Raw genomic sequence first — 20852 nt, forward strand, 5'->3', positions numbered from 1 at the left:
CATGTCAGCCAAAGGGTTAGCTGTCCCCCCAAAAAAGAAAGAATAGGAAACGTGATTTCATGAAAGAGTTATTGATTGTGTACTAATCTCTATGAGTGTCTGCTAAATGCAAAATGCACATAGTAGATACTTATTTAATTCTCACGCCAACCCATGGTGGCTGATAATAGTATCCCTACTGTATGGGTGAGGGAAGCTGGGGGTCTGAAAGTTAAGAACCTACTTCAAGGTCCCATGGAGCCAGGTTTATAATCCAGGACTGTCTGGTTCCAACTGCCTAAATGTCCTTTCCCTGACATGTCCTTTCCCCATGACCTAGGGAGGACCTTAAAACCATACACTTGGGCCGGAATGGTAGAAAAGCAGAACAGAGGCAACAGGTGTTCCTCTATACACATGTTGATAACAGCTTTAGCTCAGCGGCTCTCAGGCTCTCAGGGCTTCTGACGTTGCTGGAGCCCCTCAGATTCACAGCGTACTGCCTTTGACCCTCCCCGCATTTCCCATTGTCTCACGGGAGGCTGCCTGCCATTGACGTTTTCAGCGGTTTGTAGATCACATCTCCCAAAGTTATACTTTATGATATCTTTGAAAAACTTCTGTGATTACCCAGACTTTCTAATCTTGAGTATCCTGGTTCTAAGTGTACTATTGTAATTTAGTTATCACATTTTATTAATGAGGGTTAATTGAATTCATCATAGTGAGTTTCAGCAAAAAAATAAATAAATAAAATCTGGCTCCTGTCTTCCCATAATGAAACACTAGTGAATTTCCCCAGTTATTTTTCTAGAAGTCATCATTTCTGTTCAGTCTTGAAAATCCAGACGGTTAAGTTACAGAAACTCCAATGTAATTCACTTTTGAAATCCAGACCCCTCTCTGGGTTGCTGACATCAGAGTCTAATCCTCTGGCACTATTCCTGTTTAAGGGATTTATAAAAATAGATGTATAATGATAGTGCCACACAGAGCACGCTGGACTGGGCTATAGCATTTTCAACCTGCAGCACCTGTCCAAATCATCCAGTCTAATCATCTCTTTGACCGGCAAGGACCTTCGGGCCCGGGGGCTTAAATGTGCTGCTCAAGGTCACATGGGTAGTTTGTGGCTAACTTCAGGTTAAATTTCAGGTCCTCTGACACACTTCCATTATACCTTTCTACCTTTGTTCACTCAGATAAAACTCTTTGTTGCCTTTCTCCCAATTATTTTCATAACATCTTTCTGAATGATTAGCAAACCCATTTAATAGGCATAGATACTTTAAGGTCATAAAGGTTAAATAGCTGGTCCCTGAGTGTACAATGAACTCTACTGAGAGAGGAAGACCTAGGAACAAAACATAAGGCTCCAGCCTTAAAAATCAAGGATTCTGTCCTTTGGGATATACTCACATGGATATCAAGGATATTGACAAATAAAATTAGCATTTTTTCCAAGTTCTGGGCTATAGAATATCTAGTTTACCTCAGAGTTTAGTATTTGTTCTTTTTAAAGAAAAATCATTTAATTGAAATTTTCAGGGGTAGGAAGTGGAGAAAATTATCTAAGCATATTTTCTTTTCGATAAGATTTTAGAATTTGTCTTTCCGACACATTTGGTTTTAGACAAAAATTTTTTAAATAACTAATACCTGCAACACAAGAGAGAACATAACAAATCCACACCAAGTAGCAGGATGACCTGTTTTTGTTTTCCTGTTTAAGCAAAGTGGAACACCATCCTCAACTTTTCAAATGTGATTCTAGTTATGTCACATGATTCCAGTCTGTTCTGTGCTTGCTTGACTCAGTAACACTCCTGGAGAGAAACCAGAACCACTGCTGCGTTTACTGTCCACCTACTAAGGCTAGGTGGCATACACAGACAGGTGCTGGAGCATTGTCAAAGGGAACAAGGCATGTGGATGCCCTTGGGGAATCTCAGGGTAGTGGGTAGAAGAGCATTAAGCTTTCAGGAAGGTAGAAAGCAGATGACTTCAAGGAGTTAGAACAAAGAGGAATGCCTTTCTGCGGAGGGAATCGTCTAGGTTTTAGGAAGAGCTGGGCCTTGATATGATGATAGGGTTTAGAGAAGAGGGCTGGAAAGAAAGAGAACAGCAGGTAGAGCAGACACGTTTCTGAGGTACTGAAATCAGCACACAGATCCTTAAACTTTGCTGGGATTCTATTAAACATGATTTTAATATAGCCCCTTTAAACATTGAAAGGAGTAGTCCCAAAGAAGACGGACTAAAAGATACAAAGCCAATTTTCCCATTGACAAACACTTATCGGACATGAAATACTTGCCAGTTACTGTGCTAGATATTAGATATAAGAAGTTATGAGTAACTTGGAATAAATTTATAGTAGGGTTTAAAAATTGGACCCTCTGTTCAATTTATGGTAAAACGTTTGATCCACAGAGCTATGCTATTATACACTTTCTTCTAGGGATTTAAAGAATTCTGCAAAGAATTCCATTATATATATTTTCAGGGAAAATCCATAACGAGATAACATAAAATAGTTACGTGTATATGGATACGTACATTATACAATCGCATTCAATAAGATAGATTTCATTGCATAATAGGATAGACAGGGAATGCTGTTCATTCTGGAAGAATCAAGTTGCCTAGATATGCCATACGAAGAGCACCGAGGAGCATCTCTCGGCCCCAAGACATTAACATGTGCTCTCTTCACTTGTACCTGCTGCCAGGCCATTCATAGAAGTTTCTCCTAGGTGCCTTTCTTTGTCCTTCCTCCTACCTCCCAGATCCCACTTTATCATCATTCTTCCTTCCCCATTGCCCCTATTGTATCTTTACTACTTCATCTGATCTATCTAAACCATGTACACACCTTTTTAGCTCAACCAAAGGCATCTATGGCAACACAATTGTTAGGCCATGTGTGCAGCTGAGATTCAAGTAATTATTCTCTTAGAAAAGAAATGTTAGAAGTCAGTAAAAATTATAGAATGCTCTAAATGGAGAGGGAATGTAGGTATTTCCATGTGATTATCACTAACTTTTATAAGTGTATTTCCACAGTTATTTTTCTAATTACTCAGAATTCTAACACAGATAAGGAAAGGATCTTTCAAACATGTCACAATATGCCAAGAACATATTCACACACATGTACACACACACACACAAAGGAAAAAAGATATGTGTGTCAAAAAGGCAAAAAAATAGGAAAGATGATGACAATTATACAAATATGAACATAGTACTGACATGTAGTCCAGGGATAATTATAGAGCTGTAGAATCCATAAAAACGGAATGTTCCAAAAGATAATAAAGTCTGTTTTTTTCTCCTTAAATTCTATAAGCTACTACCCCATATATTTTTTTCCCTCACAGCAAATATCAAAATCTTTTCAAGTTTCACTGCTCAAATGCAATGCACTAGATCACATGCAAAAACAAAAACAGAAAAACCCAGGTCATTTCCAAAGTGATGGCAAGTAATTTATTTAGAAGATTGAACTTAAAAAGTCATTCCAAATTCATAATTTTACCATTGAAAAATTTGGTAGTACAATTGATTTTTCCTAGGATATTAGCAAATTTTCAATGTTAAATTTTAAGGGAAAACCCAAGGAAACACCTTGGAAATGCCTGGGGGGGAAAAGAATGCATGAAAATGCACTGACTTATATTGTGCTATTTCTGTTAAAATTATAGTTTTTCATGGTAATTACTCAACAAAGATAACATTTAAATACAAATATAAATCAAGTTTAAAACAAGGGTAACTGATTTCACAGTTATTAAACCAGAAAAGGTTTTATCAAAACAATAAACAAGGGAGCTTTATAGACAAAAAGTGTATATTTACATGGACCTCCAATTAAAGCTACTGTGTAGTAGATTTAGCAAAATCTCACTTTTGAGTTTCTGGAAAATGTATTTTACAAATTCAAATAGCTAATATAAATCAGGGATTACTTAGAATTAGGTATACATTACATAATTACTAATTTTAAATAAATTACTCATTTCTTAAACAAAGTTATAAATTACAGACCATAATTAAAAAGATTTTTTTATTTTAGTGAAAACAAAAATTTACAGATATTTAATATGAAATATTCACACATGGAATATATCTTTTCTGTGACACTAAGAAAACTTTCAGTGTAAACTACAGCATCATATTTGGAGATAAATCCATGAGTTCTAATTTTTAAAAATCTGTAAGATGATTTGCAACTTTAGAATATCTGATATGCGGTGTGAAAATACTGGTGCAAATCATTATTTATTCTTAAATGCTATGTTTTCATTCATCGAAGATTCCTAAACAAAAGAGTCGGAATTTGGTTCACAGTTTATAAACTTTGCACAGATTTTGTTATGATAACCTGTTACCCACAGAGGAAGTTATCCATAAACAAAAACAATCTGGTGTTTGCTAATTTTATAAAATCCATTGTAAAACTTCCTGGTCTGAAGATTTAAGCAACCAGATATCAATGTGAACCATAACCAGGGAGAGTGAACAATGATAAGTTAACAATATCAGAGAAAGCAGATGATATAGAGTTAACACTCAGTATTAACATGTATAATTAAAGTTTCATTGTTTTTTACATTGCCCAAGTGATCTAGTAACCTAAATTATGGAATTTCTAATTCATCTATGGTTATTGTCAAATTAAGTAATTAAAAATGCAATGCAGTATAGAAAAGACATTTTCCTGTTAATTATAAAGATATTTACAGCTTAATATTTTTTAAACAAATTATTCATTCAAATAAATTCTTACAATCATTTACTGGGTCCTCTGACTATTGATTGACAATTATTTCTGAATTACATAAACGTGTTAATTACCAGCAAGTAAATCTTGTTTTAAGATTTTAAAAGCATTGATAAGTGTAATTATCAAAATGGAGGATTCTCATTTGTGTCTTGGGTTTAAAGTCTAATTTGTGATTTGTAGTGATTCAATATTTTATATAAAAACAAAATGCAACAATTTGCTTTCTTAAGCCTAGAAGATATATGAGATTATAGATATCTTTACAATTACAAATTTTGTTCAGAAATTGGATTTTATTTTATAAACACAATATGTATTCTATGATTTATATTAAGCACAAAGAAATTCAATTATTCACTTTTATTAAAGAAAAAATTATAATGCATTGCAAAATATTTGCTAATGGAAATGCAACAATTTTTGTTTACCTAACCTGTTACTTCACACTGTAGTACAGAATCAATTTTATAAAGGCAAAATTTTGATCTAGTGTGAAATTAGCAACATGGTTTAATTCAAAAAGTCAAAAGATTTATAGGGGTAATATTTCCAATTCAAACAGAATTTTGCTGGGTTTTAATTTTTCCACAGAGCACTGAAATAAATAATTTTTTAAGCTTGGGTTTAAGATGTTTAAATGGCTTCAAGTATTCTACAGATACAGATTTTTGTACAACACTGAATTCTTTCCAAAAAACAGTTAATTTTAAGTTTTGTTTTACTCTATGGTAAAAATTCTTGGAGACTTTTTTTTCCTGACAAAATCTCATTTTCACCTGAAATAATTGTATTCAGGTTTTCTCAGCAGGTAAAGTATAAATTCTTACAAGGTTTCAAATTTCAGAATTCCAATAATGCATTTAAACTGAGCACCCACCAAATCACTTTCTCTTCTCTTTGTGCCTATTATCTTGCTGTTCTATTATTTACACTGAATTTTAGTCTTTTTAGGTCCCCAGAAATACCTTAGTGAACCCTCAGCAGTTGCTAACCACTTAATAATTGTGAACCCGCCAGCCCCTTCAAGTAGATCGTTAACCACAAGAGTGCCTGACAATTTCCAAATAGTATCCTCTGTCCAAAAGGAAAAGATAGGGCTTTGTGAGGCCGAAAGGAAGCGAAGGAAAACAAAACAAATGTAGCTCATTTTGAAAGTGAAAAGTGCTTGGACAGATTAGTATTTTCTGCAAGGCGTCCTGCCAAACTTTTTTTTTTAATAGAGAAGAGTTATTTTTTGGTCTGATTTATCAGTTTCTTGGAAAGTGTGGGTATTTACCATCTCCACTGGCCTCTCGTAATTATTGTTGGTTGTTTTGTGTTTTTCCCTCCGTCCACATCACAGACTGCTGATACCCCCGCCTCACTCTGTCAAAACCCCAACTGTGGGCGACCCTGGGTTTGGAAACTCTGCCGACTCCCGACGTCTCATCCCACTCTCCCTCTGACGGCTCTTACTTTAGTCGCAAGAACCCCCCACTCCAATCGCAGTGAAAGCCGGAAATTTTCATTTAACTCCCCCCCCCCTCCGACTCGCCCCCCAATTGGAGCCGAGAGCTGGGGAGCTGGGAGGCTCAGAGCACAGCCGGGTCTCGGCCGCCTCCCCTCTCTCCGGAAGGCTTTAATTTGCACACTTGCTTGCTACTGCACCGCGAATCCCCAACCCCGCCGCCGGGTGGGTCTCGGACAGAGTTGGTCTCCCCGGCCTCCGCCCCCGTCCCTTGCCGCCTCCCCGGCTCGGCCCCGAGCCTCGGCCAGAGCCCCGCAGCCCTGGTCCGCCCCCAGCGAGCCGCGCGGGCGGCGCCCTCCGCGGTCCCTCCGCCCTCCGCCGCTGTGCCCACCCCCTTGCCAGAGAGAGTGCTGGTGACTCCTTCCTCCAAGCCGGGTTACCTGCTCCGCGTCGCGGTGGACACGTGCGGACACCAGACTGACACTTGCAGCCCCCTCCGGAGGCCGGGCGAGGCCAGGACCCTCAGGTGAGGAGCTGTGCACTCGGGTGGGAGGGCTGCAGGGTAGGGTGGGGGGGTCCCTGGGGAGATTGGGGGGGGCTTGGCTAGGGTCGGAAGTGAGGGTGTGGGTGTGGGTAGATTGTTGTGGGGTATGTCCTCAGAATCCGCTTAGGTTAACCCCTTACTAACCGAGGCGGGGTAGTTACGGGGGCCAGTGTGGGGGAACTAAAGGAGTCTCTTCTAATCTGGCAAGAGGACATACCACACTAGGGACGCCCCCAACACAGAGATCCTGTGCCTGCTCCCTCACAACCTGCGCACAAACACCTACATAAATAAGCAAGCACTCCTCATCCATTTTCTTCAAACGGAATTTAAACTCCACTCGGACACTCACACAGTAATCCACATTTAGGGTTGGAAATGGGGGGACTTAGTCCGGGACAGTGTGTTTCCGTGCCCCATCTTGATTTCCCCACGAGAGCTCCCTCTCCAGCTCGCTGAGATGTGGGTGTGGGTGTGGGCTCCACCTTCCCACCACGAGATACGAGATAAAGGTTAACGCAGGCTCCTTGCTGGCAACCCCTGCGGGCGTGTAGAAGAGTGCACGCAGGCTGCCAGTGCCCAGGTTTTGGAGCCCGGTTAAGGACTCACGTTTGCTTTGGTTTCCCAGTTTACTTTTATAATTGAAAATATCGGCGTTAAAACACACCCCGCAGTGAGCAGCTCCCGCCCCGCAGCGTGCCGGCCAGTGTGCACGTGGGCGCATCTGCGTGTGCGCACACGCGGGAGCCCTGGTCCCCGGTGCGGCCTCTTGTCGCTGCGCTAGCGGCGACCCTTGCGGTGCTTGGCAGGCTTCGGGAGAGGCACATGAAGGATTTCATTGAGTGTGAAGACAGAGAGCAGACACAGAAAGCAGAAGGAGGCGGCTGTAGTCTTTGTAGTCGCAGAGGAATGCGGAAATGTTGAAGCACTATGTCAAACTTTTTTGAAATGGGGTCAAGTCACATTCAGCCAGCGTGGGAAAGCAACAACAACAACAACAAAAAAAAGTGGAGGGTGGGGGAAGGCACTGCTGCTCCCGTTTCTCTCCGCCGGAGCCGAAGGTCCGGGGAGCGAGAGGGGAGAGCCTGCGCAGACTGTGCGGGGCCGGGTTGGGGCAGCGGGCGCAGTTCCCTGCGGGGGTGGGACGTCCACGACGCTTCCTTCGCTGCAGAGCCTCGGGCTGGAAGGGAGGAGGGGAGGGGGTACGCGGAGGGGGCTGCGCTACTGGCGATGGCTCCTCCGCTACCTGTGTGGCCCTCGGCCTGGCTTAGACCCCCGGGCAGGCTCTGGGGGCTCGTTCTTCGCCCCCCCCCATTCACCTTCACCTTTTAAGGAGAGTTTTGAATGGAGTGTGAGGGTGTCTGCCCTCGCTGCGGTCCCCTCCGCCCTCACACCGTGAGGGTCGCGCCATTTGTTTCTTTAATTCCTGGAAAAAGGCGAGTGGGCCCGCGGTTGCGGGGCAGGTAATTCCGAGGTGCCCCGGGAATTCTGGACACGCGGCCGGCGTGGCAAACGTCCCGCCGAGGCCGCGGCGGCCGTGGGTTGGAGGATTCCTGGGTCTTGGATCGCAAGTGAATGGGGAGGGAAGGTGACCCCCAACCCCGCACTTTGTTTTGCGGAGGACTGGAGATGGGGGTGGGGGGTGGGGAGCGACTGGCTGCAGACTGCACCAGGCCTTAAGCCGAAAGGGGAATGGAAACCTCTGCTACCTACATCGGAGAAGATCCTGGGAGTAGGGAAAGATTCGCGAGTCCCCGCCCCGAGGGCGCAGCCCCTTCTCTCTCACCCCCGGAGCGGCTCGGCATTTACTCCCCTACTCCCACTCTTTTTCAAGGGGTGGTTGAGTTTTGCTCAGGTTGAAATCGGTTGAAAATTTCAGGGCGAGTCACGGTTATGTTACCTTTCAACTCAAGTTATTCTTTAAAGAGACCACAAGCTAAAATGTGGCGAACACCCCTTTCTCCCACCCTTAGGGTCGCGTGGGGTACTCCCTGCCCCCACTGCTCACCCACCACCGAGTAGCGGGAACCCCAGCCCTCCCCAACCTGATGGGTTTCTACCAGGGAGGTCCTCAGAGTTTGAGGAAGAATTCCGTTTCCAACTCAGACTCCTTTACCCCCTAAAAGACCATTTGTGTGTGCAAGTCGTTTTTAAATGTATCCTCGTAGAAAAACTGAAAGTAGAAAGGAAGCAATTTCCGAGCAGATGTCTGACCACCCCTTCTCGCACACTCCCAGCATCGGGTTACAGGGTCCTGGGAGCCCCCACCCACATTCTGCGGCCCCACACGGGTGGACTCACAGTCCTTCCACAGCAGTGTGTGCGCGACCCCTGAACGCCCCTCGGCACCCCGGGAGCCCCTCTCCCTGCGCGTCCAGGCCCCGGGAGGGTAGCAGCACTACACAATGATATAGGAATAAATATTAAGCCGTGACATTGACGTGCCCGGCGCCTCCCCTCCCCCGCGCTCCCGGCACACTCTGGGCTGCTCCGCACGCCCCCTCCCGTTCCACTGCGTCCCGCGCCGCGCGTTCTTCCCGGAGGGGCCCCTGCAACCTCTCCGCGCGAAGACTGCTCCAAGCCCTGCAGGGAAAGAAAAGTAACTTAGCTTTTCTCGGAGGAACCAGGAAGGATTAAGCGGCCTGGGAGAGGGCAGGAGCGCGCGGAGGGTAGCAACAGGGGCTTCGTGAAAGAGGAGGAGGGGAGTCTGCAGGAACCCCGAGGAAGGCGCCTGGGATGTCTGATTGCACTTTCTTCTTGTCCTCCCTTCTCCTCTTTTAGGTGGAATGATTGTGGACTGAGACTCGCTGGGGCAGAGACTATGTAATCGCCTCGGTGTCTGTGCAGAGGTCTGCGCTTCGGGGAGGGAAGAGGAGGGATCGGCTGGCTCTTCGGCGATTCGGCAGGCGGAGTTTCGCGGCAGAACCAGTTGTGCCCGCCCGCGGAGAGGTCGCTCCATCCAGCCCCGGCGGCCGCGAGAGCCCGAGCGTCGGAGCGCGGTAGTCGGCGGGGGTGAGGGAGAGCGAGACCGAGCTCCTGGGAGCGAGGGAGCGGCGGGGGAGTCCCGGAGCCGGCGAGTGGCGGCCGCGAGCGAGCAGAGCACGCCCCCCGCCCTCCCTAGCGGCGCCGCGCCGGGCGGCGTCCGAGCGGTATGGAGAAGGACGGCCTGAGCCGCGCCGACCAGCAGTACGAATGCGTGGCGGAGATCGGGGAGGGAGCCTATGGTAAGGTGTTCAAGGCCCGGGACCTGAAGAACGGAGGTCGTTTCGTGGCGCTCAAACGCGTGCGGGTGCAGACGGGCGAGGAGGGCATGCCGCTCTCCACCATCCGCGAGGTGGCGGTGCTGAGGCACCTGGAGACCTTCGAGCACCCCAACGTGGTCAGGTGAGCTGGGGAGTCGTGCGCCAGGGGAGGGCGGTCCCGGGATCCACGGGCCCAGGACGGTGTCGGACAGGAGGGCAGCTGGCTGGGGAGGCGCGACCCATTGATCTTACAGAGGGAGAGTAAGTTTTGTCGACAGAGCCACGATCCCGAGCCGGTGACCTTGAAAGACAGGGAGCCAAAAGACAAGTCAGAAAATGGGACCTGCGCAGGCTTCCTTCCCTGCTGACCCTGAAAAGGGGTCTGGGAAGTTGGGTGCCTTGCAATGACAGAACAAGCCAACCTGAGACACTCTCTGCCAGACCTCGCAGATTTTCCCTGGAGGTTGGGGAATTTTTGAGAGACTGAGCATAAGTGAGAGATAGCAGGAAGTGGTGATAATTAGAAGGAACAGAACTTTACTGGTAGAGCCTGATATAAATCAGGTTTAAAATAATGCAGAAACTTAAGAATATTTTTGCCAGTCATACCCACAAGTTTCTCTTTATTAAAGTTGCATAATGATAAGCAGGATTCCTGATAGTCTAAGGACTTAAGTACTGATGCTCATTTTCCAACAGTGTCGCTTAAAATTTTTATTCTAGAAATGTTGCCTATCGGTCTGTATTACTTTATGTCTCTGGGCCAGCATAGTGCTTGGACTACTTCTCCAAAGGGCTAAATGTGAGTCCAAGATATGGAATGTTTAGATTCTAAATGCTCTGCCCTTGCTGTGCTTGGAGGGTTGTGCAAGTGGATGGGGAGACAGCATGTTATTAAAACCTCTCCTGTGTGGTAACCAGTATTAAAAGTGTGTGCGATTTAGGATAATGGTGTTTTTTTTAGTGATCCTGGAATTTCCCCATTGTGTGGTTGACACTGTGTGTTGTGTTGTCCTTTTATTTTCTAAACAGATGCATAGTTTTAAGTCGGAAGGGAATGCACAGAAACGTCTACAAATTACAGTGTGATTTTACCTTTCTCAACTAATTAAGATAATGTGTTGGAAAAAAGGAGGTTTTGGGGTCTTCCGTCTTCTCATCCATCTAGAGATTCTGCTCAACAAATACATGCCTACTGTGTGCGCTGTGGATGAAATTATGTAAATAAGCAGGGCTAAATATTTTTGTAACAAGTCAAACAATTTAACGTTAGTCATCAAAGTGGAGAGACCCAAGACTGACCTTTGAAATACCAAGTCCTCTACAGACTCAGGGAGCCCAAGTGTCTACAGAATCTTCCTGGGAGGTTTAAACTTGTCTCCTCTTATCCCAGGCTGGGTGATTTGTGTGGTGCTTTGTTCCTGACACAGTTAGTCTCAGGCTGGAGGGCAGCAAAGAATCATAAATACATAAATAAAGTAGTAAATGGCTATAAAGATAAGGGCCCCATTATACCTCTACTTTAGCCATGAAGCAGAGACATACAAAAGATAATGAGATTGGGAGAATGAGTTAGGAAGATGGAATCATATATAAAAGCAATAGATTACCTTTTGTGTGTGTGTGTGTGTGTGTGTGTGTGTGTGTGTGTGTGTGTGTGTGTGTTGAACAACAGAAACCCTATTGGGGAATCTTTGTGATGTTGGAGGAAAAAGGGGGGTACATTTCGTCCCCTGTAACTTAGTTATCTTCTTAGAGGAATCATCTAGGTGCTTCCCAAAGGATGAATTAATTCCACCACTAAAATTTTAGGGCCAACACTCTTGTTTTATTTTGTCTATTACCTATGGATGATTATCATGTTTATAAATAAAATGCTGTCCTTTCAATGTGGAGGTGTTTTAGAGTCACCCCTGTGTAACACTACCCTTTACAAAGCACAGTCTGTTCTTGTAACAGAGGAAAGTTTTTGCCATCATGCTGATAGATTTTTGCTATCCCATCTTATTCTCTTGATTTATCCCTTGAGATTGGTGTGGCTTTAGAGATTTTTTAACCGACCCATGACTTGGATTCTGTACTGAGAAATTTCAGGAGGCTATACTTAAGGATTGAAGAAAAAAAGGGCCATTTTCTAAAATTATTTTTACATGTTAAGTCTTAATGATGACACCTACCTCTTAAGAGTGTGGGGAGAAACTGAGATAGTATATATGAGAGCACTTTGTCAATTTAAAAGTGCTTTAGATGTCCAAGAATTATTTGTGTTCAGGCAGATTACTGGGGCCCTTCAGAGTGAGTTGTGAGTAAGGCATCAGTTTGAGTGATCTTTTCTATAGAACAAATCATACTCAAACCCAGATATTATGGCCTCTGAAACCAAGAAGCTACTTGAAAATAATGAGCCCGTAGTTTATCAGAAAAGTCAAATGCCATGGAGTTCAGTTACACTTGAGAAAATTACTAATGACGTCATCCTCACGAGCTACAGATCTCCATTCCAGTTTGTTTCCTTCCCGTTACTTTTCTTCTACCTCTGCCGTGGGGCAATCATAGGCCCCCATGATTTGCTTGGCTAGATTAGGAGTTCTGAATTTCAGATGTTGCTGATATTTGCTCAGGCAGGGCCAGGATATAAAGGTCAGGGGACAACAATTCTTTTCCTTCCAAGGGAAAGTTGTCAAAGTTGGGCCTCCAAACCTGTCATTTATTGTTGCCCCAGAGGATCAGTGTTACAGTGATGGTTCTTTAAAGGTTTCTTAAAAGGGCAGGTGCCTTTATAAGCGCCTTCAAGTCGTAAGTAATTGATCATAATTATAGGTCCTTCCCATAGATAGTTAAGCCTCTGAACTTGAAGGAGCATAATAAACACATTAGTTTTTCAAAAGTTTAAGATTTAATTTTGATGGATTTGCCAGAAAAGCTGACTTGTCATTGCTGGCACTCGCACCACTGCATGCACGGGGATAATGACGTGAAATTCTTGCTTACCTGCGCTTGATGGATCCCAGGATTCCAGGCTTGGGCTTGATCAGTGTCTGGGATGTTAATTGACTCGTATTTTACAGTTGATAATTCCAGATCCTGGACCCTTTGCCAGAATTAGACTTCAGGATGAACTTATATTGGAGCTTCTGCGCTGTACGAATGAATTCTGTTTTATATTCTGAACTAAATATATATAGGTACATAAAATAGTAATATGTTTTATCAGCAATCTGTTCATTCACCAAATATTTATTGAGGGCTTACTATGTGCCAGACACTGTGAGAAGCTGGGATACAATAGTGAAAAAGTGAGAAAAAGTACACTTCTAGAACTTACCTTGTAATGGGATAACAGTTTTTTTCTTTTTAAAAATTCACTTCTCTTTATTTCCATTGGCTTGTTTTGCTGTATTTAACCTAACCAGTATTATAGAGCAACTAATATTTGTGATAATTTGGTTACCAGGAGTTTGCTGATTGAATAGGTAAAATAACCAAAACACTATAAGCAGAATCAAATGCATTTTGAAGATTAAATTTCACCTTAGAGATGTACAAATCGATCTATATAAGAAGACATTGACACATAACTAATATATATGAACATCTGAACTCCATTTATTCAACAAGGATTTAGGAAGTACCTACTATTTAAAAACAAAGGGGCTAGGTGCTGGAAAAGATACTTGGGTAAATCACACTTGGTTCCTCCCCTCCAGTAATTCTTCCTCCCATCCCCCCACCTCACCCCCCACCCACGTGTTTGAAGAAATAAAATGATCACCATAACCTGATACTGAGAATATTGTGTCGTTACAAAGATCCTAGTAAGCGCTACCAGCATTGTCCCCAGGGGTCAAATTTGTTCCTGTAGCAGTAAAAGTAATTCAAATTCAAGTACTGGTCCTAGAAACTAAAACTCATAGCATTTCAATGAATAAACTGTGATGTTTAAATACATTCAATTATTATTATTAGCATATTTAATCACTGTTTTAAAACAAGCCAACAGAAAAATCCCCCAACCTAATGATGATTATTCAAGGAGAGTTTTAGTAGTATATATTATTCTAAAGATCTTAGTAGTATATATTATTAAAAAAAAATCAAAATCATGATTTTCTCTAGGAAAACCTAATCATTAACAGAGTAGAAGCATCTATTATTTGATGCAGCATAAAAAGCCAAGTCCTCATGGGGTTTGTTTGGTTCATGGGAATCCTGAATAAAAGTGTTATTTTATAAGTGAATATTATGTTTATTGGAGCTTATTTCAGTGACAGCAGGAGTTTAATTCTTTTTTTAAGATTCAGCATGTGAAAAGTACGTTTGGTCCTTCATTCTCTAAGAGTTCCTTGAAAAGTTTCCAATTTATCAAGGTTATTTAGTAAATAAATATTTTCACAATGATGTTCTACCCATTCCTGTTTCTGCAGCAGTATTTGGTAATACTGAATTGTTGACACTGCACTTCTATTATTTTTATACAACTTTTATCACCATGGAATTATTAGGATTTGTTAAGGAGACAATGGCGTTACAAGAGGGAAACTTGTATAAACTTGAATATCTAGTGGTATAGATTTTCCAGTGTTTTAGGCATGGGAAAATGAATATCTATGAAAACAGACTCCTTGTTAAAAGTAAATTATCTTTTTTTAAAGAAAATGTGCCTCGCTATTATTCCCTAAGGTTTTGTTTTTGTTTTTTTTTAGAACAAGACATCCAATTCCTGTACTATGTCATTGTAAATTCATGGATATTAGGGTTGGAAGATAGGCTGGAAATCTTTTAGCCCTTTTAGGTTACAGAGAAACTAAAGCCCAGAGGTCAAGCAACTTGTCTATCATGCTATTTTGAAGCTGTTGACTTGTTTTAAAAGCTGAGTAGCAATTTTTAAAAAATTCTTTTTGATTGTGTGATGGAAGAAGTTAAATTGAGTACATTTCTAGTTTGGAAAAAATGAACTACATGTAGACAAAGGTGATGGTTTGCCAGGAATAAATGACATACCAATTCAGGAAATTCCTGAATTCTGCAGTATACCCTACTGAAGTCTATCTGTAAAAAGAATGATTATTCATTAAATTCTGTTTTTAAAGAATTTGGGTAATACCTATCATCTTTTAAATAGCTATAGTTAAATAATAAAAGTAAATCATGTAAAATATTTAAGTAATAATATTGACTTCATTTTACACAAAGGACAATAGGAAAAATCTAAACACTTGGTACTCGTCTGATGAATGAACTATTACATAAAGCGTCTCTGGCATCTACTACTCATTTAATGAAATAAACACCATAATACTTGAAAATTATGCAGCATGACAACTTCCAGATTCATAAGCAAATATGTTGCCCATGCTTTTTGAAGAACAAATCACACTATTGCTATTTCTTATGAGGTTGAGATGAGCTTTTCTGTCTTCTTACGAAGGAAATTAATTGCGAGCTTCCTGGTGTGGCAGAACATGGCAGAGATGAAATCTAGGTGCAGGAGGATGGGTAACAGGAGGAGGTAATTTGTGCAACGTTGGGCTTTGTCAAAGGGCCAGGAGGTAGCTCTGAAAATGGACACTGGTAGTTACTGACAAGCATGCCTATGTAAAGGTCACCATTTGAGTGATGATCTACAGGGGGGACCAAGAAAAATGTATACATATTTTAAGAAAGGAAAAAAACTGTATAAAAATTGTAATAATATATACCGATAACAAAAGATGAATACAAGTCATGTGTGTATATGTTTTTGGCACCCCCGGTATAGATGCTAAGTCAGCTAGGGCAGGCAGGTCAGCAGTCAGGGGGAGGAGTCTTATAAGACCCGCTGGGCAATTGTTTGGAATATCACCAGTTGGCTGCCATACTTGATTTTCATTTACCAGTTGCACATATAGTTATTCTCCATTGAAAGGTGAAGTAAAGGCACCGTAAGGCATGTGGCAGGAATCTGTGGGAGTGTGGGGTCGCAGCCTGGAAGCCCATTGGGATAGGATAATTATTAAACATTTAGTAGTTTACCTAAATTTGGGCAACTACTGGTTTTTTCATTTAAGTAGGCATTTTAATTATTGATTCTTATTATCTGGCTTTCCTAAAGATTTTAGTTCAGTAGAATTAGAATCACAGTATAAGAATTTTGGAATTAAAGGGGGGTCTTAGATTTAACATAGTCCAAAGCCATTTGGTATGTCTAGGAATTGTTTTATAAATGTGTAGAAAAATTGTCTTATTTTTAGTCAACTATTTTGTTCTACATTTATATACATCGTAGATACAAACTGAAGATAGCTATGGTTCAAACACAGTTTCTAGCTAATGATAGGATGGAATGACTAATGGTCATTGCATATCCGAAAACACTCCCTTGGGATGTAAAAGTATTTTCAGTTTAATGATTTTAGTTTCCTTTCCTGACTTGAGGACAAGGATTGTACCTTTTATATCCATAACTAACACAGTGTGCATAACTATATATGAATGAAGTAGAATAAATTAAATTATAAACCCCTCATTGAGAATTTTTCATCCTTATAGAGTTGCACAATGGGAAATTATTGGACATTAGCTGTAATGCATCTGTACACCAAGACTATAGTAAGAGCCTTCAAATATTTATTGACACTTTAAACTTTTCTATGACTGTCTATTTTTTGTTTTCAATTCTGGCTTTGGCTTTGATAGGATTTTCGTGTGTTCTATGTGCAGTTGCTACATGTATCCTGCAGGCAAACAGACTGTTTTCCCCTGAATATATATTCCTTGCATCCACCTCTCGGACTTCGATTGGTGCTTATCTCAGAATGTGCGATCAGTGCCCTTCCCTGTACCACTGTTTCCACTTGTTGAAATGCTACCCATCCTTCAGAGCCAAGCTCTAGTGCTGTGTGTGTGTATCTGTGGTGTATTCCTTAATACCTCCATTTGTATAAAATTTCTGTTTCCTTTGAACCCTGACAACTTTGGGCCTCCTTTATGGTACTTAGTATATGTCTTCCCCTTTATGTTATTATGTCTGTTATATAAGATATGATGTTAATTAATCTCCTCCCTAACCACCCTTTTCTGATCCTCTGCCCTTCCACGCCCCAATTGTAAGCCCTTGAGGCAGGGAGTGTCTTGTGGTTGAGGCCATTTACATTCTACACCCAGTGGAAATAAAATGAACAAATGAATGAAATAATGGAAAGGGGGTCCAGCTATTAAGGAGGGAACCATATAGATTATTTCTATCACATGAATGTTAGTACTAAGGAGCATCACATAAAGAGAGAAAGCGAATCTGTATATTGGATTATACTTATTTGATTCCTGGGAATAATAAAAAATACTGAAAAGAGAAAAGTTTCATTTTTGTTTTACTCCAATGTATGTAGTTTATATTAAAGTAACTTGAATACAAGTCATTCCCGTAGTTAACTGTATAGTCTTGGACTTACTTCATATACTGTAAAGAAGACATTAACATTAGAAAATGTGCATGCATTCAGTAAAAGTTGAAAGTGATTTGAACATTTTTTAATGTAAGAATGTAAGGAATATATTTTAATCAATTGCTTGAATTCTTTTACTTTTGTTTTTTCCCACTAATTTTAATATCATTGGCTTTCTACACTGGAAAAAACTCTTAGGAGGAGCAGAATTAATACTTTCCATATAATTTCTAAAAGGATATGAAGATTCTGAACTCCGTTAAAACTTGGTCTTCTACTCCTCTTCTTAATTTGTATACAGAGAATTTGGATTCTACCTCAGCAAACTGGTAGGTTCGGAAGTATTCTTCCAGCCTGAATTAATTCTAGTTTCTTAGGACACATGTGGTAGGTGTGTGGGTACGGGTGTGTACATGTGTGTATGTGTGCACAGTGCTGTGTGTATGTGTGCACAGTGCATGCCCAGAAGAGTTGAATACAAGGTCCCTGAAAGAAGGGGGGTTGTGTTTTCTTGTTTCTTGCTCCCAAGCACGTAGCATGGTGGTTGGTTGGCATGGTAGCCCAGAATATGTATTTGTGAATGAATGAATATGTGCTGCCTAGTAATTCAGAATTGATTTTTTTTAAGTCAGAATTGAGTAATAATATCTGAAAGCATATATGAGATCTATAACATTCAACAAGTATTTATTGATTATCTGCTATAGTCAACATTTTGTTAAATGTGATTGACACTGATCACAGAAAGTACCTACTTGAAACCTTGAAATCTTGATCAGAAAAATGGTATTAAGCCTGGAGTTGGTTTCAAAATGGAGTATAGATGAAACAAGCTGATCATTGTTGAAGCTGTGGAAGTTCCTTGTATATGTTTGAAATTTTCCGTAATAATACATTTTTTAAAATGTGCCTAGTCTCAGACCAGGAGTCAAAATATTTTTATTTCAATTCTGACTCCTCCACCTGAGTGACCTAGAGTAAATTCCTTTATGTCTCTTAACTGAGGTTTCCCTGTAATAAAATAGGAATTATTACTACTCTTTTGACCTTAGCGTTACTATGATCAAATAATACTATGTATTTGCAGATCAAATGTTATACAAATATAAGGTATGATTAACAACACGGATTCCTGCCCTCATGTACTTAATAATTTTGTGGAGGAAACTGACATGCACACAGATAACTATATTGCTGATTAGTAGCACTAGCATTTTCCCCCCCCACAGTGTGAAAGTGTGAGTGGAGCTAGGTATCTCTGAAAAGATGTGTATTGGATTTATATTAGTTACAGTGAAATACAATCCTTAATTTGGGTATCGGTAATTGATGTCACGTTTACTCAATCTGTATGCTAGTCATTAATGGGTTTATTGTGGGAGGGTCCCAGGACACAGTGCTCCTGAGAACACAGTGTCAAAATGGATGGGAGCTTAATGATTTCTTTTGTATTTCACTACTCAGATTAACTCAAAGAGGAGTTGAATTCTTTGCTTGTTCTTTCCCCTTTTTCAATTTGGAAATCGCAAGCAGAATTATTACTTTTTATGTCACACATTGTAATTTCCGCTTGTTAATTTTCTGAGGTTCTTATGGCGTGACTGCCATCTAATATTTGAGAGTTTGTTCCATGTATTCTGGTGAAGTCATTAAGAATTTCTAGCCACAGAAAGGAAGCAGTTTTCTTTAAGGGGCACTAATCTCTAGTGAAATACAGTAGTACCCCCTGTGTCCACAGTTTTGTTTTCAGTTACCCATATTCAACCATGGTCTGAAAATACTAAATGGAAAATTCCAGAAATAATTCATAAGTTTTAAATCCTGCGCTATTCTGAGTAGCGTGATGAAATCTCTCTCTGTCCCACCAGGGACATGAGTGACTCATCCCTCTGTCCAGCGTCTCTACACTGTACACGTCCCCCAGCCCTTAGTAGCCTTCTTGGTTACCAGATCGACTGTGGTGCTATCACAGTGCTCGTGTTCAAGAGACCCTTATTTCACTTAATAATGGCCCCAAAGCACAAGAGTAGTACTGCTGGCAGTTTGGATGTACCAAAGAGAAGCTCTAAAGTGCTTCCTTTAAGTGAAAAGGTGAATGTTTTAAACTTAATAAGGAAAAAAATTGTATGCTGAGGATGTTACGTAATTCACTAAACTTCATCTCATGACGTATCATCTCACACAACATCACAAGAAGGAAAAGGGTGTGTACAATACATTAAGATGTTGAGAGAGAGAGAGAGAGAGAGAGGGAGACCGAGACCACATTCACATAACTTTAATTATCACAGAATATTGTTATAATTGTTCTATGTTATTATTAGTTACTATTAATCTCTTGCTGTACCTAATTGATAAACTTTAGCATAGGAAAAAACATAGCATATATAGGGTTCGGTACTCTCCATGGTTTCAAGCATCCACTTGGAACCTGGTGATGGGGGTGGGGGGGCGTCTACAGTATTTTTTTTCTTTGCTTTCTCTTATTGCTAAGTAATCTCATAATTTATCTGTTAGATATTCCTAATGATTAGTATAAAACATTTTCTTTTCCTAAAATGCATTAGTTTTAGAAGGTATAAAATACAAAGTTGGAAACATTAACATTTACACCTGTTCAGCAACCAAAGAAGAAAAACAACAGACATCTTTGCATTTCAAGGGCAGACTTTCAAACTTGAGGTTATTGGCTCTGACCATTTTAAAATTTATGAGTTGGAACCAAGAAAGTACCTGAGGGGTTTCAAATTAGGAGTTTTAAATGATGTCTACATTCCAACCAGGTAGAATCACTTAAAGAAGCTGTTAAATATCCTTGGTAAAAATGGGATGTTTTCTTGTTGAGCCATGATAAACCAATAGACAGATTTAGAGATTGGGCCAGAAGGGACTCCCAGAGCTAATCATCAATGAGGTGTATTTACAATATGTATTTACAATATCCCTTTAAAGAACTGGGAAAGCATCCCTTCCTTGAAATACACACTTTTTACACATTAAGACACAAAAGAAAAGTTGTGACATCCTGCTAGTCATTACAAAGTATGTTAAGCCCATGGGATTTAAATCAGTGTTAATTTAGCTAATTAGTATTCATTAGACAAGAACTTGGGGATGATGATGCCAGTTGGGTTCTCAACTAAACCAGTTAATTTTGCAAACAGAAAAAGGCTCTTTCAGAGGCATTACTCTCTACCCCTTGAATTTAGCTGACTCAGAGTGATGGCATTGATATCAAGGAGAACTATATAACAGCACAGTTGATTCAGTGGTGCCAGTTCCTAATCCTAGAAAAACAGGACATTTAAGATGAGTCAAGAGTACCATCTTTGTTTATGAAACATGATATAGATTTTTTTCCCCACTTTAGTTAATAAAATAAAATAGAATCTATCACTAGGCACATAGAGGATGGTCTAGAGAGGTA

General features: G+C 41.0%; 2 protein-coding genes across 3 annotated transcripts in view; one reads left to right on the forward strand and one right to left on the reverse strand.

Annotated features, from left to right (window-relative positions):
• The window catches only part of LOC109373594 (uncharacterized), a 138191-nt gene that overhangs the window by 45416 nt on the left and 71923 nt on the right, over positions 1 to 20852 (reverse strand). Inside the window, exon 2 of the mRNA XM_019627595.1 lies at positions 7427 to 10248. Within this exon, the coding sequence (XP_019483140.1) occupies positions 9158 to 10248 (1091 nt within the window). The 3' untranslated portion in view covers positions 7427 to 9157. The remainder of the gene's footprint in view (positions 1 to 7426; positions 10249 to 20852) is intronic.
• The window catches only part of CDK6 (cyclin dependent kinase 6), a 128401-nt gene continuing 116828 nt past the window's right edge, over positions 9280 to 20852 (forward strand). For both annotated transcript variants that reach the window (XM_019627598.1, XM_019627597.1), the window contains exon 1: positions 9280 to 10143. In XM_019627598.1, the coding sequence (XP_019483143.1) occupies positions 9911 to 10143 (233 nt within the window). In that variant the 5' untranslated portion in view covers positions 9280 to 9910. The remainder of the gene's footprint in view (positions 10144 to 20852) is intronic.

Source organism: Hipposideros armiger, unplaced genomic scaffold (genome assembly GCF_001890085.2).
Source record: "Hipposideros armiger isolate ML-2016 unplaced genomic scaffold, ASM189008v1 scaffold_737, whole genome shotgun sequence".
In the NCBI taxonomy this organism is placed as follows: Eukaryota; Metazoa; Chordata; class Mammalia; order Chiroptera; family Hipposideridae; genus Hipposideros; species Hipposideros armiger.